Raw genomic sequence first — 25,010 nt, 5'->3', positions numbered from 1 at the left:
AGTCTGAGGTTGATTACAGAACTCCTGCCGCAGGGACTCCCTTTACATTTAACACATATATATGTTTACCCCTGTCTGCTTGCTCACATACACACGTGTTACTGGTCTGTTTGCTCAAAATGATTTTGAACAGAAGCACTGAGACCCTGTGACTGACAATGCTATTCCGTTTTCTGTGCGCACAGGATACTGTTTTCTGACTTTGTTTCACGAATGAAGCTTTAGGTATCAATGTGTTATTGATGTCTTTCCTGTGTCTTCACCCCCGTTTTCCTTGATCCAAGAGTCACAAAAGCTTTAGGCAAAGCATGGAAGGACCCAACATGTGGTGCAAAAAAATGGTTGCATGGGGAAGGGAAGGAAAAATAAAATAAGATGAAAATAGAGAGGGAGGCAAACCATAAGAGACGTTTAACTCTAGGAAACAAATTGAGGGTTGCTGGAGGGGTGGTGGGTGGGGGAAGGGATAATTGGGTGATGGGCATTAAGGTGGGCACTTGATGGAATGAGCACTGAGTGTTATATGCAACTGATGAATCACTAATTCTACCTTTGAAACTAATAAAAAAAAATTGTTGTGTAAAAATCTACACCTTAGAGGAAACACAACAAAACTGAGAACTGACTAAGAAATCTCTTGTATTCCAAATTAGTCAGGAACTACTGAGGAGTATGTTCATTGCTGGAAGGAGTATGGAATATCTGCAGAAAAAGGCTGCAAAGATTAATAGAGAGCTGGAAATTAGGACCCTGGAGAGGCCATGTTTATGGGTTCATTTGGCCTGGAGAAGGGAGAGCTATAAAGTGACTGGAGGTGATCTTTAAGGCACAGAGGGTTGTCACAAGAGGAGAAGAGGCCCACAGTAGGCACTCAATGACCCTTCCTTTATGATGACGCGAGTAACCAGTGCTTCGCCGTCCCTAACAAGGACTGAACAGGAGGACATAGCCTTTTATTATAGCAATTGGGACTCTGGTTAGATATTAAAATGACCTTTTCTACAATGAGGGTTGTTTAAAAGTGTGGTGTAGTTCTGAGGGAGACTGAAATTTCCTTTCAGAAAGTCTCTGGAAAAAAAAAAAAAGCAGCATGACTTGACAATTGTCTGCAGGCGTTTTATTTATTTATTTTTGGTCAAAGCTGGTGAGAAGGAGTAAGTGGCCTTTCAAAGCCCCTGTGAACTTCCTAGTGCAAGGATGAGGCATCAGCAAGTTCCATGTCTTTAGGAATTGCTATCATACCTAGTCATTTAGAGGAACCAATGTAGTCCCCAAAGGATGAAATACAAGAGCTGTTTACTAGGTTTGCCTTTCTTCACATGACTCACATGTGAAAGATTGATTATTGCCACTAATTAATGGGAATTTAACTCAATTCTCATGTTATGAGCTTAACTATATATCAGATTAAAATCTGTTTTATAGAATTAGATAGCTACACAAAATTAATAAAGGAGCACAGCAAATGCCTTTCAAAACACAGAATACTCTATCTCCCATTAAATATGGCAGAACAGCCATTGCTGCCATTTCAGGAGAAAAACCAACAACTTGACTTGGCATATACTAGAAACGGTGAATTACCAAGGAACAAACATCATCAGAATTCACAGATGGAAGATGGAAGAAGCTGTTGGTGGGCTCACTCCCCAAGAAGGGCAGCTCCCGGCCCTCTCAGGACCTGCCCCTGACCCCTGCACAGCCAGTGAGTGCTGTGGATACAGAGTCATGTACCAGAGTATTTAATTAGATGCTGGAATAAGATACAACAGAAGTTTCTGTTAGAGTGGTTTATCCTTGCTGTCATTGAGAAGCAACATTTTTTAATAACATGTCAGAAAATAGCTTTAAATGGCCAGCCACGGCCAACCACGGTGAGCCATTCGATTATATTTGCACTGCTTGGAGTCTTATAACCCCTTCACCAATCAGCACCTCGGCTTTTCTGATCTCCCGTCAAAAACCTCATTATTGAAAATGTGGTGATTGTTGTTTTACTTTTGTAATGAATGACCACAGAGCCAATTCTTAAATGCACTTCCTATGTGCTTGGCACCATTCTAGTTCAAGAAGCGCCCTCCTGCTCACCTGCCCTTCTTTCTAGCTGAAGAAATGGAGGCTGTCCTATGTGAGCACACTCCCCCAAACTCTAAAATTCCTCTGCTCTTTCACGCACATTTCCTTCCCTTTTCTCTGTTCCCTGAGGAGCTGTTCCTCTTCTGTGTCAGGCCGGCTCTAATTCCGCCCTCTCCTGCCTCCACCGGGACTCGGACTCATTCATTATTCCCTTTTGGTCTTGCATCTTCAAACTTTTCCTCTGCACCTGAGCCTTGCCCTCTGCCTGCACACACAGTCTAGTCTTCTTAGATCACCTCTCCCCAAATCTTTCCCCCAACTTCCTCTCAGATAAACTTCTCAACAATGCGGTCTTCTCTACACCCATAGATTCTTAGCTGTTTGTTTAAAAGAACTTAGGGCACTTTTGTTTAACATTCAACATTTCTTAATATATGTTTTCTTAATACGTGATTTCCCCAACCAGTTAACTGCTGTCCCTGTTAAGGGAATAAATAAAATACCTGTATAAGGGGAGAATATGTTTTAGGAAGTATAAAAATGGACAATATGCAAGGAGAAAATGCATCTTCCAACTACTCCAGAAATAGTCTTGATAGTATCTTTGAGGACTTTCGGGTGAAAAAATGTGAATGTCCTTCATTTATCCTTTTTTACCCTAAAGGCTCCACATTATATTTCCTTTCCTGTACTTTGCTTTTTGTTGTTCCACATACAGTATCTTGTAGGTCTTTCCTACCAGAACCCGTAGATGCACTTCATTTCTTTTTACATTTGCCTAGCCTGTTGCTGGGCAGTATGATTATTTAATTAGTCCAGTATTTCAATATTTGATTGTTCTCCTACCCTTTAAGGTCTGTCTTTCCGCCAAATCACTGTTCCTTCTTGAAGGCTGCTTACTACCACTGCCTCAACAGTAATGTTCTCTGTCTTACTCTTTCCTACTGCTCTGAGGCGGCAGACAAGCCAAGCCAGTCCTCCTTCTAGAGAGATAAAAAATGTTCCTTAAACTCGATTCCTCTACTTTCTTCTTACTTAGTAACCACCCTTCATTCTCAAAGTTCTATAAACAGACTTTAAAGCTCCCTTCTCAGCCCCTTTCCTTTCTCCATGCCAATCCCATTGGATAATCATCACAAACAGTGCTATTTCCTTGATGTCTAACACTCTCCATTGGAGATCTCCTGCCTCATCTCCTGTCTGCAGACCTCATCCCATATCTTCTTCCTGCTCAATGGACAAAACCACTTGCGTGTTGTGCTAACATCTCAAATCTGTCATCTGACTTCTAGATTCATCATTTGCACCTCTTCAAATATTTTCTTCTCTTGAATTCCCTTTTTCAGGTAATGTGATACCATGAGTGAGACTGAAGAGTCATCTTTCATTCTGTGCCCATTGAGTCCTTCTCCAAACCACTCACACGCCTTACTCATTACATCTCCAATGCCTCTTGCATCTCAATTTCAACAGGAGACACCCCACTTGACACCCATGGTGTTCAGTCTCATCGTACCTTGTACACAGTCTTGGTCACTCAGACATTTTACACGTGGATTCGTCTTCCCAAACACAGTCCTGGTACTGCCACTCCGAAACCTTTCAACGACTCTCTAATATGAATTGAGTCCACTCCAACAGGGACTTATATTATGGCTCAAGACACTTTATGCTCTGCACCATCCCATTTTTCAAAAGCTTTCACCCACTTCTTATTCATATGGACCCTACTCTCTGGCCAAGTCTGATTACTCATTTTTTCAAGTAGACCGTGTACTCCAGGAGACTTTTTTTTGGGTTCAGATTTTTTGCTCCTACTGAGGGGCTCTTCCCTCCAATATCTGTTTCAATTTTAGCCATTCTTCCAAGATTGGCAGTAAAGGTAATCTATTTTATAAAATATTTCTTGATAGTGCATATTCATGTATGTTATAGTCCTCCTTTTAAGCAAAGCTGCTGGATTTAGCAAATAAAAATATGACACAGTTAAACTTGAATTTTAGATCAACAATGAATAATTTTAGTGTATTTTCCATGCAATATCTGGAATAATGTTTATGCTAAAAAATTTATTTATCTGAAATTCAAATTTAACGAGGGGTCCTCTCTTTTATCTGGTAACTACCTTTGGCTGCAAAAGAACTGTGCTTTTTCCCCCCATCAGATACGAAGGCCAAGTTAGAGTAGGGATAGAGTCAAAAAAGAATAGGATTTGAACTCCAGCCCTTGAGAAAAATGCCTTCAATTTATTTAATTTCCTCTCCTAAAGACTGAAGGCACAAACTCTATAAACTTTGAAAATACTGACAAGTGGAGAGATAGGGCCTATGAATTCATATTCTAACAAGTTACCTGGGTTATTCTCTTGTTGAAGAACATATTGGTCTATCAACTACTCCTCTGTGCTTAGTTCTGAGGTATATAATGAACAAACTCCCATCACATTCATTAAGGGCAGAGTCAACAATATCATTGAAAACAGTAGTAAGAAAAGGCACAGACTTATTATAGGATAAAAATTGGATAATAAGGATACTGGAAGTGGTAAGAAAATTACAAATGTTGCCTATAAAGACATATTGGATTGATTCACAGTAGGGATGACCCTGAAGGACAAAGCAAGTCATGCAATTTGCAGAAAGTGCAGTGTTTTTGTAATTGAAAATAATCAGCAGGAGGTGAAGAAAAATGATGGGCAAAATACAAAAAAAAAAAAAGTGCTTTAAAGCATGGCTAGAAGATCAGCATTGAGGTCAGCAGCCTACTGTTAGCTTAGAAGAGCCTAAAAGTCTGTTGAGAATGTGAAGGTAGGTCCCAAAGTCCCAGACAGTTCTATGGGCTCAAGGCACTATCCAAGTCTTCATAGACTAAAAGAATGCTCGAATGTAGTGTGGGCCCCATATCTTCTGAGGCATTCCTTAACCCTGTGAAGATCACAGAGGATGGTGATTCCCAGGCTTCATATGATTCCAATATGGATGAAGGCAGTGTGTTTTTGGAAAAGATATAGAATGGGATGGGTGTTAGTGAGAAGAGTACACCTTGTTTTTAGACTTTAAGGACACATTTGGGCCATTCTTTGATGGAAATGATTCTGGAAAGCGTACATTTTGGGCTTTAACTTCGTATCTGGTAGAGAATAAATGATTATTCAAGATTGTTCCTGCCCCTTTTCTCAAGTCATTTATCATCTTCTATGTTGTAAGTTGTGGGGAAGAAACATTTCTTATTTTTTCCCTCACATTTCACTGGGACAAGACAATATAGAATAATTGTATAATAAATAGCTACTACATAAATGATTAAAATTTTTATAAGCAGTTATTTTCACCTTAACAACAAAAGGCCCCATGAGGAGTTAACAAAAGGATGTAAGGCATTAACTCAAGTGTTTTTTGAACATCTAATACATACTAGGCCAGTGGTAATGGCTACAGGTGTTAAGAGTAAATAAGAGTCAATCCCTGCCTATAGGTAGATAGGATAATGTCTGAGAAGAGGAATCCAGACCAGCATCAGGGCAATGAAAATATAGTATAGAATTAGGGAGATAGTTTGATACTGGCTAAAATACAGGAGTAACTAATGCAGGCTTGGTGGATGAAGGTCTTGCAGAGGATCTGAAGGAAGAATGAGCTTAACAAGTTAAGGCTTAAGTGGCGGGAACGAGTTTTTGGGCAGAAGTAACAGAATGTACATGCAAAAATGGGCAGAGGGTATTCAGAAAACCCAGAAGCTTTATTTGGCTGAAGAATATAGGAAGTGGCAAGCACGTAGGAAGGAACTTACCTAATGATTAGGCTGATTAAGAAAAGGAAGCTGAGACCAGATCATATACCTGTTCAGTACCTTGGACTAGATCTTAGAACTAATGGTGAGCAATTGAAGAGCTTTAAACACGGAGGTGGTACGACCAGAATTTATGTTTCAGAAAGCTCAGAAAAATTGATGAAGGGCAAAACTGGATCCAGGGAGGCCACTGTAGCAATCCTGGTTGGGAATGAAGATGGCCTGAACTTTTTAAACTTTTCTTCTGGGACAACATGTTCTTTTCTTTTGGTTTTTCTCTTACTCTGCCTGCTATTACTTTTCTGTCTTCTCTGCAGTGACTTTTGACCTCTTCTACATCTAAATGTTGATGCCCTGTAGGGCTCAGTCCTCCACTTTCTTCTCTGTCTCCACGCATACTCATTAGCCAGGGATCTCTTTCAACTTAATGGCTTTAAATATCATCTGGACACTGACAAGCCCCAGATTTATGTCACCAGCCAAGACTCTCCTCTGACCTCGAGACTCATATATTCAACTGCCTGCTCAACCTCTCTATTTAGATGTTTAAGAGTATCTCAGAGTTAGCACTAGTAACACTGAACTCTTGATTCTCCCTCTGGATTTGCTAGACCACATTTTCTCCATTATCAGTAATGGCAACTCCATCTTTTAGCTGCATGGCCAGACTTTTGAAATCATGCCTGACACCTTTCTTTCTCTCACACTCGATATCCAACCCATCAGCAAATCCTCTCTGCCTTCCAAAGATACCCAAATATGACCCAATTTTACAATTTCTAATGTTGTCTATCCATGCCAAGTCACAGTCATCTTGAACCTTGGTACTGTAAGAGCCTCCATACTGGAACACCCTAGATTACTGTAACAGATCATTGTTACAGTAGATCACTGTAACGGGTCTTGCTTCCGCTTTGATCCCCTATATGTGGACACTCAACCCAGCAGGCAGAGTTTATCCTTGGAAATATTAAGTCATGTCACTATGACTAACACTCAATGGCTTCCCTTTGGTCAAAATCATTGCAATGATACGTCTGGCAGTTTCCCCTCTCATCCCACCTTCTCTGATCTTAGCTATCAGGACTCTTCCCTTTGCCACTCTGCTGCAAGTATCCTGGCCTCCTTGCTCTTCCACAGACACTCCAAGCAAGTCCCCACTTCACGGCCTTTTCATCTGGTATTCCATCTGTCTGGAACACTCTCTCCCAGACATCCAGAGTGTTTCTTTGTTTTTCAGGTCTCTTCTTAAATGTAATTTTAATACAGAGACCTGCTCTGAACACCTTATACAAAAAAAGCAACTACTCCCTTCGACCCCACCTGAGCCCCTTACCCTGCTTTATTTCTCTTCATGACATCAACACTATAGGTTTTCTGGTTTGTTTGCATCCTTCCATCTCCACTCACTAAAACGGTAAGCTTTGTGGAAGCAGAAACTGCATCTGTTCAGCCCAGTGCCGCTTCCCCACCACCCCTGCCCAGCACGTGGTAAGCACTCAATAGACAGCTGTTGAGTGAATGGAGGGATGGATATGGGTAGAGTGAAAATGGAGAGATGTTGATGAACTCAAGATCTGTTCGGGTGGTAGAACAGTCAGACTGGAATGATCTACTGAGTAACGAGCAGAGCAGGAAACAAGAGAGGAAAAAGAGGGGTCTCAGAGACTGCCCAACATACACCCACGGACAAGTGAGTTGATGGTGTGTTTTTTTTTTTTTTTTAAAGATTTATTTATTTATTTGAGAGAGAGAGAATGAGAGAGACCAAGCACATGAGAGGGGGGAGGGTCAGAGGGAGAAGCAGACTCCCTGCCGAGCAGGGATCCTGATGCGGGACTCGATCCAGGGACTCCAGGATCATGACCTGAGCTGAAGCCAGTCGCTTAACCAACTGAGCCACCCAGGCGCCCGATGGTGTGGTTTTGACTGAACTAGAGAAGATGGGATGCAGGACTGAAGAATAGGGGCAGAGAAGGAGAAACTGACTTTTGGAAAAGTTGAGATGAAGGTCCTGGAGGTGGCCGACTCTGGACATGCTAATGGGATTTGTGCTGAGCAGGCATTGGTGCTAGGTGCAAAACAACTACGTGGAAAGGAGATAGAGAGAAGGCTGTGTGTGTGTGCATGTGTGCATGTGTGTGTGGTTCTGGGTTACTTTTTAGGGGAAAGCGAAATCCTTCTCATTGCTAAGGTGAACGTGCTGAGCGAGCCACTCCTCAGGAACCCATGGCCTTTCAGAAAGCCATGGCCCCAAGCCTCCAAGGAGCCCCATTGTCTGAAGGCAGCCTTTTTTCTGTCTGAATCTGGGGGTGCGTGTTTGCCATTCAGAACCTACTATATTTTACTGCACCTCCTGACATTGTTACACAACATTTATTGAAAGCACATTTGATGGTAATGAAGTTTCTATTAACTATGATTAAATCTCATAAAGCACCTGAAGATAATTTAAGATGTGCAGAGGCAGAAAATGAAACATTCGGTTTAGTACATTAGGAAACGTAATTGATTAAATTATCTCATTTACAATAAGTGCTTTCATGAGCTATGCGGAGCACATATTTTCCCCAGTTTGTCATTATGATTTGCCAACAGATATCTTAAGACCTCACTTTCTCTTTACACCTCCTTGCAACTCAAAGCCGGCTCTTCGGCTCGCCTGCTCACAGAGCACTGCTCGTGAGCTCTGAGTAATGTCTTCTATCCACCAGGCCTTGCGGAGGATCATGTGTACAGCTATATAGGGGAACAGGTTGTTTCTCAATTATCTTCATAATTGACTTTGATTTTGCATCAGTGATGATTCATGTCATCTTAAACTAAGCCCCTCTTTCACTAAACAACCATAGCTTGAATTTGTAAAATGCACTCCTAACCATGCAGCTTACAGAACCCCGACTGGATTCCTCTGGGAGCCTTTTGCAATCACATTGATTCTGTTAAGGTTTTATTTTTAGGAAGTCACAAATTAAAACAGTTTAAGCGATTCCGTTGCAGTATCCAGCAATTAAGCATGGTGTTCACGAGCGAGAACCCCAAGCAAAAACTAATTCAGGAGTCCCTGAGGACTAGAAATAGCTACTGTGGGGTTTATGGCTGGAAGTACAGATGTAACCAAATTAGAATGGCACAGGACTCACAAACTAAGCATGAAATTAATTTTTAAAAAACACATTCCTAAGTAACTCTCACGGTGGCCACCACATGGATACCCATGATCTTGCGGGTGTTCCACATGACCCCCGGTGGGGGGCATGGCTCTGTCACCAGGCGGCAGCTGGGGGTCCAGCTGTCAACCCTGAGCTCTTGACACAGGCTCAAGCTAAATATTCACTGAGCCGATTTTCTTCCTCCCTCCCTTAGCATACATGTACCCACACATACGCAACCAGGTTCACCCACCTTCGACCTTCCTGAGTTCAAAATCAAGCCAGCAGGATGTCAGGGGACTAATCTTAAGTACCAATCCTTGGTACTTCCTTAAGTACCAATCATTGACAGGCAGAGGACCTCAGGGGGAAAAAGTTAAGGAAGTTTGTTTTTGTTGTTCTGCCAAGTTCTCCCACGCTGCAAGTAATGGTCCCGTTATCTCCCAAGTCTGCCTGGAGCAACATAACGCAGTATGAACCTAACAGCTTTCCTGGATCTTTCTCTCATGTCTCCTGACCCCTGTCCCAAGGTACCTATTTCTGTCTATCCTCACAGGGTCTTAATTCCTTCAAAGAAGTTAGCTCATAAAAGCTATTAGCTCTCCCAAGCTATTTGAATTTTAATACCCTAGGATTTAAAAGATCAAAAGTCATTCACTTTATATTAAAATGGGAGATACTGGCCAGGGACATCTTCTACAAGCTTCTAAACCAAACTGGGCAGCTCGCTACTTTCCTGTTGCTAAGAGTTGTGTTGCTAATGCCCTTCTATCTCAACATTTCCCTGGAATGCCTGACATACCCCTGAATGCTTCAGGATCATCTGAGGAACATATGAACACGTAGATTCCCAGGAGGACCCTCCCCCTCCCTTGTTCTGATTCATTCGTTCTATTCTGAGGTGGGATGTATTTTACAACCTTCCACCACACCCCAAGATTCTAATGCACATGGTTGCTGATCCACTTTTTGAGAAATACTTTTCTAAGACAGTTACTCTCAGCCCAAGCTGCACATTGGAATCTGAGGATCTTTTAATAAATAGGCATTCCTACCCTTCTTTGTGGAATCTAAAAATCAAAACAAATGAGCAAACAAAACAGAAACAGATTCATAAATACAGAGGACAAGGGGGTGGTTGCCAGAGGGGTGGGGGGATGGTGAAATAGGTGAAGTGGGTTAAGAGGTACAAACTTCCAGTTATAAAACAAGTCCCAGGATTTAAAGTACAGCATAAGGGAATATAGTCAATAATACTGTAATAACTATGTATGGTGATAGAAGGTAACTGACATCACAGCAGTCATTTCCTAATGTACACAAAAGTCGAATCACTGTGCATATAATATTGTCTATCAACTATACTTCAAGGAAAAAATCATATATATTGAAATATGCATTAAAATTTTTAAATCCTAAACAAACAAAAAACAGGGATTCTCATCCACCCCAATTCCGATCCCATTGGTCCAAGGATACAGCCTGAGAACTAGGGTTTTGAAAAGGCCTCCAGGTGGTTCTAAAGTTCAGCCAAGGCTGAAAACCATAGGGTCAAATGGCAAGCTGCCAACCATTCACGCTGCACGGCTTTTCCCAAATCTGCTGGCTGTGTATGGTGGACATAATGCAAAGGCCTCCCCAGGAGGCCAGCCTGTGGATGGAGAACTCAAGCCAGCACTGACACCAAACTTTTCAGTTCCTGATGATTTCACTGGGGAATATTGGTTTCTGATCTACCCAGTTGCCATGGACTTCACGGTTTGCATCTCAGGTGCCCACCCCCCTCCTCCTCCTCCTAGGTGGAGAGGCTTGTAGTCAGGGTCTTGCCCAAGGCTCCTCTTCTGAAAGCTTGTACTGACAAATATTTATTAATTTTAATGCTATAAATCTCGGCAATAAGAATCCTAGATGACATCTGCAGAGAAATGGACTTATAGGCAGGCAGCATCAAGACGAGAGATTTACTTTTACTCTGAGGGAGGGAAGGGGTGTGCATATTTCCTTTCGATTCCAACCTCTGATATGTGACTCCAAACCCAATGAGGAGAAGCCCTGAAAGCCCTGGGTCTTTTGCACAAACTTCAATTCTGTTTGGCTCCTAAACAAATACAACAGTAAGGCAGCAAATATGAGAATAAATTATATTCACAAGAGGAAAAATAACTTACTTTGGGGTTTTATTTCATGAAGAGGTTTTTTATCTAAAAGAAAGAAAGAGAAAAAGAAAGTTTCATTTAATAAATTTACACGGAGCAGATAGATTTCCTATATCGCTGTATGTCCACCTCTATAAATGAAACATTTTCTCTATTTTTGCAGACAATATGGATTATGTTGTCTGTATTTTTCCTTTTCATCCTAATTTCGTGTTTTTCTCTTGTGCAATATTTTCCTGGGATGGTTGTTTCATTCCTTTTATTTATTTATTATTTTATTTTTTCTTTTCCCTCAGGCTTACTAGAGTTTCTCTCTGTTGCATTTGCTAGATTCTTATCAGCATGATGAGAGCGGTGAGCTCGCAGCGAGTCCCTAGTTCCTATACAGTCAGAAGACTGCTCAGGTAAGGGATGCTATTTCACTATATGTGATGATGGAAAAAATGAGCTGGTGAATACCTATTTAAACAGATCCTACATTGGTTTAGTAGTTATTACAGCCTGGATGACAAAGTTCCAGGCTATGCCGTTTGCTCATCCTTGTTGAGGATGGGTGCAGTATTGGGAGCTTGTTGGAGGTTTGTTTGTTTCCTATCCCTCTGATCTGTTTCACCATGTACCATCTCTCTGAATGGCACAGTTTGTTTCATATCGCTCTGAAATCTGACAATGTGTACCATCTCTCTGTAATCGGGGTACTGGGCAGTTCAGCAGGCAGGTGAAGTGGACAGAGAAAACCCATTCAGGGGTCAGGCTCAGGTGTAGACCTTTTTTATCATTTCTCCCCACTGCCCTCCAGCCACCCTGTCCTGCCCTGTCTGCCATCACTACAGAACCTTGTAAATCACTTTGAGACTTGGTGCCCATGGCTAACTTTGTCTTAGATTACAGACCGTCTACTTCCCAGTCCCCATTCTCCGGCCATCCCAGGCCAACACAACTCCACCACGACACAGAAACCTGAGAAAAAGGTGCTTTAGTCACCGCATCAAGATTCCAGAAGATTTGGGGCGCCTGGGTGGCTCAGTTGGTTAAGCGACTGCCTTCGGCTCAGGTCATGATCCTGGAGTCCCTGGATTGAGTCCCGCATTGGGCTCCCTGCTCGGCGAGGAGCCTGCTTCTCCCTCTAACCCTCCCCCCTCTCATGTACTCTCTCTCTCTCTCTCATTCTCGCTCTCTCAAATAAATAAATAAATCTAAAAAAAAAAAAAAGATTCCAGAAGATTTGCATGGCGTGACCTCCCTCTTCTCAGTGCCCTTCTGAGGACTTCGATGGAACACGGTCAGACTGTAAGCTCTGAGGCTGTTCCTCATTATTCACAGAATCACACGATGGTAGGGAGACCTTGAAAGGTCACCTTACACAGTCTCTTTCCTCCACTTGCCTGAAGGCGAGCCAAGCGGGGTGAGACACTGTCATTTTTGATTACGTTTTTAACGGCATCAAATCTCGCCCACTGCATATTGGAGAACTTCATAAACATTATCTGACTGCCACATAACCCCTCCCAGGCAGAGAGACACAGCTATATTCTGAATCCTTCACCAGATATGTATTACCCTAACCTACTCCTGCCCTTAATACTGATTCTGACAGAAAACCCTTGCGGTGTGCTTCACTGAAGACAGCTCTCGTGTGCTCTGCCATCTGATTTGTTACGGAAGTAGCTTTCAAAAGTTGTAAGTCACACTCTTGCAAAGGGACCACCATTTTGTTTTTTTCTCATCATAAGGAGAAAGATTAACTGGCAAGGGATAATTCCTGACCAATCTCTCTTTAAAGTGAAAAATCTTTGTAAAAGATAATAATTTGCTCAAGCAGATAGGATCATATTCAGATTTTTACTGATAATAATTTGCTCAAGCAGATAGGATCATATTCAGATTTTTACACCGGCAGGTTCCTTAAAACAGACAACAGTTGCATCTCCCCTCCTGCACGAATCAAGGGCGGCTAGTTTGCCTGACAGCAGGTGCCACCTCCCAAAGTCCAGATACTAATGCACTCCAGAGTTAGAATCCAACGACTCTGGTGGTTTTAACCTGACTTCAGTTGTTGCTTATTGCCTGCTATCGGAAAGCATTTGGCATGGGCGCAGGATGCTGGCAGGCCAGGCCAAGACATCTGGAAGTGACACATTGCTAACGCTACACACAGAGACATGCAGAACATCTGTTTAGGACTCTAGCTGAGCTTAACAGCATTTTCTTCCTCCCAAACCACAGGAACGAAGATTATGCTGGGTAGCAAAATGAAACTCCATTAAAAACAGGTGAGATATAGATCCACTCCTCAGAAAATAAACCAAATATAGTCAGGCTGTTAAAACACTCAGGTGATCAGCTGCAGCTCTACAGGAAGAAAGAGTGAATGGGGTGGAAAAGCCAGGGCTTAACTGGTCATGAGACAAAGTCGGGCCACACGGCACACAGGGCAGAAGAGTGGGGCATTTCCCTCTCTGACCCAGCTCTGGGGTCATCGTGACTTGCAGTGGCATCGTGGAAATTATGCAGACTGTCACGGTTAGAACAGGCTTTCCATTTTGAATGGTCTTCATTCTATCTGTGTGATCTCAGTGTTCTCCACAGTAAAATGGAAATAGTAACATCCTTGAGCATCGGTGCTGAGATTAAACATGATAAATATAAAGCCAATAGCTCAGGGCTGGCACGTGTTCAGTATCAATAAATGGTAGCTGATACGTAACTCAACATGTTATGAATTAAGATCATCATTGTCAATCACTTGGAGTAAAAACAGGACCCCTTGTGCCACGGCCTGAGACAAGTCACAACTCCAAATCAGAAATTGTAGTGGATTTCAGGGATTCTTGAAGGGAGTTAAGAAACTTGTGTCCAGTCCTAGCTTCTGCTTTAGGAAACTGAGCACAAGTCAAAACTTCAGTTTCCTCATAGGAAAAAAGAAGGACAAGGACCAGCAGACCCCTGTGGGCCGCCTAGCTTTCACCCACCATAAATCTGTGGAGTTAAAGAAGCAGAGGCCTTCCACAGAAATCCATGTGGAATGATTTCCTAAATCAGACTAAGAAATTATTCGAACAGCCACTGCTCTACTGTAGGATTTGTCATGCTAGGGTCTGGTGTATCAGTGTGCATCCTCGAACAGAAAAGGCTAGAAGCCTCAGGGGCCCAAGAGAAGTTCAGTCCCCTCACATCAGCATCAGGATTGGGTCCTGCTGGATTTTGTGAGATACCACTATCTTGACAGCAAACTGTCACCATTAAACGTTTTCCTGGTTTGAAATATCAAAGATTGTTCTACCATGAACTTGAGAGAGGGAGAGGTCTACCCACGGACCTCACTATCTTTTGGAAGAACTGCCCACCCTACACTCCATATTCTTTTATTCTGTTTGCAAAATCATTCTCACAGGCCCTGGGCCATGCATCCACTTGGCCTTGGTCAACCAAATCCTCTCTGCTTTCACTTTACCTCTCTCCATGGCCATGTTCAAATAGCCCCCTAGGAAATTGATCCATTAGGGCCATGGTTCTTAATGTTGGCTGCACATTAGAATCACCTGGGGAGCTTTCTAAGCAAATACCCATGCCTGGGCCCCTGTCCAAGACCTCCTGACTAACTGGGGTCTGTGTTTTTGTGATTACCGAGTGTACCACTCCTTCCTGCCAACAAATCTGGGGCCCTGCGTACTCAACTTCAGCTAGTCTTGCTTCCCTGAGAAGCTTCAGGGTGGCTTCAGATGGACTCAGAAGGAGCCCTCCTGTATCCTGCAGGCAGAAAAAAATATAATTTTGAGCTAGTGGCAGCTGAGCTGTAGTTTGGGAAAATCACCAGTTTTCCTGGGGTCTAACTTAGACACCGAGAGGAACCTTCTGGGTAAATGGAAACTGATGTCATTACAACTCAGTCTTATAATGATTATGTCTATTTACAAGTTAAAGATGCAAAAGTATGTGTTTGGTTTTTTTCTAATTTAGATTCAATTAGCCAACATATAGAGAACATCATTAGTTTCATATGTAGAGTTCAGTAATTCATCAGTTCCATATAACACCTGGTGTTATATGCAAAAGTATATTTTAAATTGTCATGTTTTCTTTAAGAATCCTTTTTATTATTTACACAGTCAGTACACAGTTAGTGTTCCAAAATAAAATATATATGTAAGTAGAAAGAAAAAAACCCCATAATTCCACACCAAGAGATAACCATCATTAATGTTAAGTTATATATACATAGCCTAGTCTCCCCCGCCGTATATGTATATATAAAACTATGCGCACGCATATATGTTTATACATATATATTTGCAGGAAACTACAGAAGATTGATAGTAATTGATCATTTTTACCTACAAAGACATGGAATTGTCTTTTGTATATTTTTTTGCAATCTGCTTTTGTCTGTGGTATGTGTGTGTATAGAGGTATACATATTTATATATAAGAAATGATTAAGGAAAAGGGAAAGAGAGGACAATCTTTTTATTTTTGGTAGTGATTCATTTCTTTGCCATTTTACTTTTCTTGCTTCCTCTGTTATAGGAGATGCTCCCCAAGCATTTCCATGGTATCCATTGTTCTTAGGAGCTATTTATAGCTGCACCCCTACCTTCCCACCCACAGCCAGCCTTATCCTTTCTCTGCTAGGAAACAAGTGTGGCCAGCTACGTGTATCCTAGCCCCTATCCTAGGGATGTAAAGAGAGCAGGCCTGAGGAGAAATGGCACGTGGGGACAGATGAGTTCAACTCCAACCCACGGAGTGGGCAAGAGACTGCTTCTCAAAACCTGGTGCTGATTATCTGAAATCAGCTCCTCTGCCTTTTAAAGACTACACAGGTATGTTCGATATCAGAGTCTATGTCACTATTTTTGAGAATCGGGCACAGAGCCCACTCAATGTGACCGAATACCCACCAGGACAGTGAGCCCGGACTCTCCTCCAGGCAGCAATTCACATATGTCATTATAGTTAATGATTATTATCATTCTCTAATTTCACTAAACCAGTCATGTCCCATTTTTTCATCTCCAAAGACCATCTTTATTATTTCCTTCATAGATCCTATGCTTTGAAACCCTTTTCACCAGCTCCCCCCCAAAAGATACATGTTGACTGTTTTATTCTGACTCTCCACATTCTTCATCATCTTAAAATATTTAAGAGCTGATTTCTGAAGTTGGTGGAACCGTCAAGTCTTCCTTCTCACTGATTCTCTAGCTATTTTTGTATTCCCTGGAATAATTCTCTAGCATCAGCCCCCAGGAGTCTACCATGACTCCACATTGCCTGCGAGTCATGGCCAACTGCTCTGCCTGCCTTTCCGGTCTTCTACGAGCTAGTCCCACCAGTAACTTAGTTTCTGTAGCACTTCAGCACCAATCCAAGCTCTAGTCTGATCAATCCCTGAGCTCTCCAGGCTCACCTCAGTGCTATTGCCTCTCCTTGGGAGGCCCTTCTCCCTCCTATATAAAAATGTCCTGTTTCCAAGGCACAGATCAATTTCTGATGCCTTCTTGATCTTTTTTGGTGATTACTTCACTTACAGGGAAGTCACACCTCTCTGGACAGTTTATCTTACTTATAGTCACTACAATACAATGTGGGAGTGCCTGGCTGGCTCAGTCTGTAGAGCATGAGACTTGATCTTGGCACGTGAGTTCGAGCCCCACATTGGGCGTAGGGCTTACTTTAAAAAAGTACAATGTGGATTTTTTTTTTCAAATGTATACTTTGGAACTGTTCATTTGATTTATTTTAGACTTTTTAATCTCTGTCGGTTATGGGTCCCTAACATATAAGTCATATTTAAATGATTAGCTCATGAATAATTGGCACTGCAACCAAAGAATCACAGCAAGAAAAACAGAGGAAAAATGAAATTAAAAGCTATTTGCTTGATTATTTACTGATTGGTAGAAAAGAAGTTGACGTTATTGATTACCAATGTGTTTCATTTATTCATGCTTTTGCCGCCCCCCCCACCCCAGCCCCATGACTAGAAATAATTAAGGACCAGTGTTATGCTCTCTGAATGCTAGCCAAGGCTGCAGGAAATCCCAGGGCCTGGCCGATCTGCCTTATATTAGCTCTGGCAGATAATTAGATAAACACAAGGCCTGCTTCGCATTGGCAAAATCATCGCGATTGAGTATGTCAGGCAGACCCTGAAGATGACAAGTGGGGATTCTGTTCTATTCTCCTCTCAGCGCTGAAAGTTCCTATAGGCAGTAGAACACACATAGATACACCATCGGCCCTGTATTCCTCCAACTCTTCCAATGATCAAAACCACAGAAAAATCAAAAGAGCATAAAACAGAGCCCATCTCTGGTTTCCATGCTTTTGAGTTTTTAATTTCCTCACTGTATTTTGCTTTTTGTTCATTTCAAAGATGGTGCTCAGAAGTTACTCTTTAGAGACCAGATTTTCAACACACGTACGTTACTGGGTTGGTTCAATTCTTGCTTCTTCACCCACTCCTTCTACCCTTGCCCCTTCCAGCCTGTACAGACTATTCCAAGACCTACTCCTTTGAAAATGCCCTCTGAGCACATCCATGGAGGACAAGTGCAGAGAATAGGAGGTTTTTAGCGATTCCTCCCAGGGTTTCCCAGCTGGTCAGAGATATTTGAGCAATTAGTGACATTCTAGGACTGAATGGCAAAACACCCACCTGAATAAAAGCTGAGGTCTGAAATACATTATTAGTAAATGAAAAACAGCTCTAGGGATGTCTTCTACTTATGAATTGTTCAAGATCCCACCATGTTAATTAGGGGAGGTTAGGCAGGTACCACAACTGAGAGCTTATGGGTGTCACTTCTCTTGACAGTGATCTTCCAGAATTGCCCTTTGGTCAAAGCACATGAGTAGTGTGCATTAGGATATGGCATCTTCCCCCACCTTTCAAAACTGAGGTCTCTCTATAGAAATGCCCTTTGCATTTTCTGAACTCAGACAAGTCGGTGTCCATAATGACCATGTTCACAAGGAGCATTTGCGTATTTCATTTTTGAGGTAAATCATTTGAATTTCTAGAATCCATACCATCTTTGTTATGAAGTTCTATCCATTCCCACTGATTCTCTGTGTTAATTTTTTGTTATAGGTAAACAGTAAAATATGCTCTTGGGTTGCTGCAAACACTTTTAAGCATGGGTTCACAAAGACTATCAGAAATTGGTCTCAAAGTAATAAAACGTAATGTTTCTATCTCTGCTCCAAGGAAGATGTCTATTAAAATCCTTTTGTTTTCTATCCAGTAAATTAATATGCTTTGATTTCCTCCCTTCCAACCACAATAGGAATACACACACATTCTAAACTAAACACTGTTCAGATTTATATAAGTTTAAGGAAATAATTTATTGGTTAAGGTCCTGATGATTACTTTCTTTACCTAAGGCAGGAGTGATATCCAAATTCTTTAAAAATTTAAAAACCTTCCTCAAGACATTAAAAATACAGCTACCCTACGACCCAGCAATTGCACTACTAGGTATTTACCCCAAAGATACAGATGTAATGAAAAGAAGGGGCACATGCACCCCAATGTTCATAGCAGCAATGTCCACAATAGCCAAACTGTGGAAGGAACTGAGATGTCCTGTTGTTCAACAGATGAATGGATAAAGAAGATGTGGTTCATATATACAATGGAATATTACTCAGCCATCAGAAAGGATGAATACCCACCATTTGAATCGACATGGATGGAACTGGAGGGGATTATGCTAAATGAAGTAAGTCAAGCAGAGAAAGACAATTATCATATGGTTTCATTCATATGTGGAACATAAGGAATAGCTCAGAGGACCACAGGGGAAGGGAGGGAAAATGGAATGGGAAGAAATCAGAGAGGGAGACAAACCATGAGAGACTCTGGACTCCGGGAAACAAACTGACGGTTTCAGAGCAGAGGGGGATTGGGGGTGGGGGTAACTGGGTGATGGGTATTAAGGAGGGCACGTGTTGTGATGAGCACTGGGTGTTATATGCAACTAATGAATCATTGAACATTACATCAGAAACTAATGAGGTACTATATGCTGGCTAGCTGAACGTGATAAAAAAAAAAATGTAAAAACCTTCTACAATGTAAGTGCCAGCCTTGACATAGAGTCGTGTGGCTTCCTGCTGTATCCAGAGTTGTCCCTTTTGTTGCTGGATCATAGCGAAGTCTGGGTAGGGAATGGATGGAGATGGTGAGATTCAGGAGGGTGGTTGTTTAATGACTATTTACCAATTGCTAAGAAAACACTTAGCAATTGATAGACATAGTTTATCAGTCCCATCTTAAAAAAAAATTGCTTAAAGAGAAATTGTGAAGAACCCTTGACTTGTACTTTTTTTTTTTTAAAGATTTTATTTATTTTGACAGAGAGCGAGTGAGCACAAGTGGGGGAAGCTGGAGAGGGAGAAGCAGACTCCCCACTGAACAGGGAGCCCAATGCAGGGCTCCATCCCAGAACTCTGGGGTCATGACCTGAGCCGAAGGCAGACGCTTCACCAACTGAACCACCCAGGCATCCCAACTTGTACATTTTTTTAAGCCTCGTCAGTCCCTATGCTAGTCATACATGTACCTACCATTATAGACTGAGCTACTTGCACACAGAGTCTATTCTGTGTTTTCCACCTATTCCCAGTCCCTATAACAGTAAATGGAATATAGTAGGTACTCGGTAAGTATTTGTTGAATACTTTTACAAGTTTTTGTTGAATACATCAGGGTCCATAAATTCCCTATGGTCTGTATGAATTCCTAGGATATTGTGGCTTTTCAGTGAAGGGATTGAAATGGAAAGCTAGAGGCCTGATTTGAAGATTCATTTCCTAGGCGAGAATGTTATGGTTTTACCTTTGTTTCACATCTAAAAGTTGTCCCCCTTCATGCTGTTTAATAATCATCCAAATGGTTAATTTTAGGTACAAATGAATTAAAATTTCTCCTCAAAACTGGCTAAAAAACAAGTATCTGAAAGCACAGACATGTCTGTGATATTATTTTCATATTTTATATGCATATATATTAACCATAAATTATTGAAAATTACTTGTGAAATCTACATACATACATATACATACATACATATATATGTATATATATATGTAAGCTACATTTCAGATATAGAATTATAACAATTTCATGTTTTTATCGTGGAATGAAACCTAGAAATCCTCTTGCCCAACCTGCTGTTTTTAATAGATACAGACGAAAGGCACCAAATCCGGAGAGATCGGCTCAAGTCATGTGTTAGTTAACGAAACAACTGAATGAAGACCCAGAACTCCTGCTTCCTGATTCTGAGCCCTTTTCACTACCCCGTGATCTCTCTCTCAATGATCATGGCAATTTTCCACTCCACTGAACACTCACACTGTCTTCTGCCAAACACATGTACGCAAAGCCAGGTCTTTTCTTACTGTAATACTGACACTTCGCTGGAGAAAGGGGAAGGTCAGGGTGATGAGGATGTCTGCTGATGATGTTAATATCTTCATTTTAGGTACCACCTTTCTCCATGATCTTGAAGACATGCATGCATGTGTAATTTAAGAAGAAAAGGTAGGATCAACACAAAGAGGTTTCCTCTCTACTAATTCAGTTTGTTAGTACACCCCAGAGGGCACTGAATTCTCTACTCCGTTTTAAATCACTTCCTTGATTGGGTTCTTGCCATTTCTTTTATAGTTGGACCACTCTATGATCTCAAGCATTAAATCTTCCTCTAGTCTAGACTAATATTTCTTACCCAGGGTTGTGTACTGTTGAATCCTGATTAGATATACTGCAAATGTAGAATCTGGCTTCACACAACTAATGAAATGGAAAGAGTTTGTTTTATAGGCCAGAAAGCCTAATTTTTGGAAACTTCCAAAAAGGATTTTGGATATCCATAGTTACAACCAAACCTATGAAGCATTTTTTTTAATATGGAAAAATATGGCAAAATCGCTAATTTTGAGATGTGGGAATGTAGAATAGGGGAAGTACCAGATGTGTAAAAAAAACAAAAAAAATCCAGAATGGCTGGCAACAGATGGGTAATTCTGGAATCTGTATATACAGTCTCATAGTGTGTATGCTGGATTTTTTTTCCAGAGAAAAAGAATTTTTGAATTTGTGTTGGAAAAATTAGGACTTGCTTTATACAAATTGATTTTCTGATGAGGTGGTCAGAACATGTGTATTTTATAACATGAAGGAAACCTATATAATCCTCCAGTTGGTATTGTGAGGACTGACTTTCTCACCTGGGGCTCTCTCTGCAGCCTTCCCCTTGAGTGATTTTGAATTAGTGGTGAGAATCATAGAATTTTAGAACTGGTTTAGACCTCATTAATCACCTGTCTCCTCCTCAGGACCAAATCCCACCTGCAAAGGAAGACTGGAAGATCAAGAACCCTTTGTTCAGCTACTTAGAAAGTTCTGAAAAAGGATACCCAATCTCTGGTTTAACACAAAGTTTAAGAGTCATGATTCCAGGGCCCCTGGGTGGCTTAGTCGGCGGAGCACCCGACTCTTGATTTCAGCTCAGGTCATGATCTCAGGGTCCTGGGATGGAGTGCTGCAATAGGCTCCACGCTCAGCAGGGAGTCTGCTTGAGATTCTCTCTCTCCTCCCTCTGCCCCTCCCCTAGCTCACATGTTCTGTATCTCTCGCTCTCAAATAAATCTTAAAAAAAAATCATCATGGGCGCCTGGGTGGCTCAGTTGGTTAAGCGACTGCCTTCGGCTCGGGTCATGATCCTGGAGTCCCTGGATCGAGTCCCGCATCGGGCTCCCTGCTCGGCGGGGAGTCTGCTTCTCCCTCTGACCCTCTTCCCTCTCATGCTCTCTCTCATTCTCACTCTCAAATAAATAAATAAAATCTTTAAAAAAAAATCATCATGATTCCTAAACTCTATTTTCCAACATCTATTAATTAGAACTGGCTGGTATAAAGAACACAATTTGTATTTCATGGATTTTAATGACAAGTCCATTTTATTTTATTAGATATACTGTATTCATCAGATATAATAGGAAATGTTTTAAGAAAATATCTAAAGTGTCACAGTGTCAATATTTAGCAGAACAAGGAAAACACAGTTTTTCTGCCACAGGAATCCCTTCACTAGAATACACACACATGATAATTATTTACACAAATGGAGCACTTTCTGTGGGTGCTAAATGCCTTACAGGGATTAGCTCATTTCATCCTCAAAAAGAACCCTTTCTAATAGGCACTATTAGAACTTTTACTTAATATATATTTTTAAAGATTTTATTTGAGAGAGAGCGAACGAGCACACCAGCCGGGGGAGAGGGACAAGCATACTCCTCACTTAGCATGGAGCTCAATACAAGGCTCAATCTCCCAACCCCAAGAGCATAACCTGAGCCAAAATTGGACACTTAATCGACTGAGCCACCCAGGTGCCTCGACACTATTAGAACTTTTATAGAGGAGTAAATTTAGGCTTAGAGAAATTAAACTTGCTCATAGGACTGTAATTATAATTCAAACTCAAGTAGTCTGACCCCAGAGCCCTGATTCTTCAACCTGTTCTTCATCTATGGGATAAATGTTCAAATCTTGTAGGCTTGGTTCATTCATTTCTTTCAATCCAAGGTTCAGGCCCATTTCCAATCTTTGAAAAAGAGACTAACCACTTTCAACTCAGAATCACAGAGAACCTTTGAAGGCTATTCAACCATTGCTCTGAATGCCAGATCTACCATCCCGGGCCGGCCCCCATAAGCTCAACTTCTGTACCTTCTGACAATCAGTCCCAGGTCAGTGCTGATGCCTTCCCTGTTCTTCTTGGGTATGGCATTTACAAAAATTTCTATTTACTTTGTTACGGTTGTGCGTTCCCACCAACTCTCTGGTTCTGTGGCTGATATTTCACTTCCTTAAGAAATGTTTGTAAGTTTTCTAATGGGCTGTCTTGTTCACACTGTCATGGGGATCTGTTTACTTTTCTTGGGTTTTTCTTTTTTTTTCCCAATCTAAGTAATATGATCTGGAGGTAATGTATCCTGCTCTCCAGCTGCCCAAATTTAATTTTAAAGTCCTTCCTATTTACAGTGGAGGTGTTTTATTTCAATTCTGCTCATAAAATGAACAAAGTTAACAAGATGTGCCTGAGATAAACAATCTTTCAGAGATCGTGTTTCTGCAGCATGTGCAGTACTTTGTCCAATTTCACCAAAAGAATGGAAGCATAGTATAAAAGTACACATTGAAGTATGTGGGCGGGGCATGGAATAGGAAAAGGAGGATGGAAGAGAGAGACAGGCACAATAACTGCCTTTCAATTAGTTGAGAGAGAAATTCTTCCCTAGGTTCCTCTGTCTTGACTATGTATATGCAGCACACATATCTATGAGGAAGTAAAGAGAAGGTGGTGACAGAAGAAAAATGTCCTAGATGGGGAAAGGCATCTTAACTGTTTTAGAGCCAGTTAATAAGAAGGGCCATAGATTTTTAATGACTTACGAAACACACATCCATCACAGACCAATGGATGAAAGCCAATCCTTACTTGGAAGGAGGATTATGCTAGAAAAACGATCAGATGTCTTTATCTTTTTATTAACAAGGCTAAAAGTAGAGAAGTCTATAATGGATGGATAACAAAAGGGAGAGATTTTATGGTAATTTATTGAATATGGTTTATTCTTTATCCTCTTTATGCTCCATCCCACTCAGGACACAACACAAAAATGACAGTTCTAGCCTTGAAGAATTAAAAAACTGCTTTCACTAAAACACATGAGTATTGAGATATCTCTGCTTTATTTTCTTTTTTAATTAAGCACAATGGAAACTTTAGTCATGAGCTACTCCACTCTGTCTCATTAAAGCTTGTTATTCACAGGCTTTCTTATTGGGTCCCATAATGGGAAAGTGTTTACTGGGGCATGGGGGAGAGATTGTTGCTAAGCTGCTAATGACACCATATGTGTCCAAATCTACATTCTTATTACTCCTGTGGGTCTGCAATATTATATCCACTTCTGCTATGCAATATACATGAAGGCAACTCTGAATTAATCAATTGTTATACAGAAAGGCAGCTGTTGGGTATTTCTAGGAAAAATCTTTGTGTAAAAAGGAGAACATACTATGTACTGTAAGTGGGATGGAAATGGGTTTTTAATATTAAAACTACTTGGGAGAATTATCAAGCAGTAGTACACTTCATGACAACTTAAGAATGCACTGTGCTGGCATGTTAACCTGCTGGTGCCATTTTCCTTTTGCTATATAGAGTTTATGCTATAATGAAGCAATTGTGCAGTGCAGCTGGTTCTGAAATATGAACTTATCCAACACAAAGTTTAGGAATGAGTCAAGTAGGTATTCTGGACTCTTTTGCCTGGAGAAAGGAAAGATTGGGTTTTGTTTTGGTAAAGGGAAACCCACCCTTTGTATACAAAAAGTAGGCATTCTATAAACCACTAGCAAAAAGAGTTGTTTTAGATGCACTGAGCTAACCCAGAATGAAAATTCTTCCATGCCCTGGGAAAGACAGGGAAGGGACCCAGGTAATTACTGTAATGGATGGCAATGAGGCTCAGACTGGTCCAAGAGAAAATGCTTACCAAGGCAGCCTTTACTTTGATGTGATTACAGGCTCACCTTTTCAGGTTTTTCCTTTAGGTCATTTTAGTAGATCATTCAATAAGACAATGTAGTTAGATTATTAGATGTAGTTTGGGGATGTTTATTTGAACCTGCTATTGTATAGATGTCTTTACCCTTGATTTTGTTTCCAAACTGTCTATTTGAACTTTTCTTATCAATATACCCATCAGAAATGAAACTAAACCAGCATTCAACTGCTATTTTGGT

The 25,010-nt window shown here is 41.1% G+C and overlaps 1 protein-coding gene across 1 annotated transcript in view; it reads right to left on the bottom strand.

Annotated features, from left to right (window-relative positions):
• The window catches only part of UNC5D (unc-5 netrin receptor D), a 526,408-nt gene that overhangs the window by 69,434 nt on the left and 431,964 nt on the right, over positions 1 to 25,010 (bottom strand). Inside the window, exon 8 of the mRNA XM_021681506.1 lies at positions 11,186 to 11,218. Coding sequence (XP_021537181.1) covers positions 11,186 to 11,218 — 33 coding nt within the window. The remainder of the gene's footprint in view (positions 1 to 11,185; positions 11,219 to 25,010) is intronic.

This window comes from Neomonachus schauinslandi, chromosome 2 (assembly GCF_002201575.2).
Source record: "Neomonachus schauinslandi chromosome 2, ASM220157v2, whole genome shotgun sequence".
Lineage (NCBI taxonomy): Eukaryota > Metazoa > Chordata > Mammalia > Carnivora > Phocidae > Neomonachus > Neomonachus schauinslandi.
The sequence above is the reverse complement of the archived record's forward strand: the minus strand, read 5'-3'. Positions and strand labels throughout refer to the sequence as shown.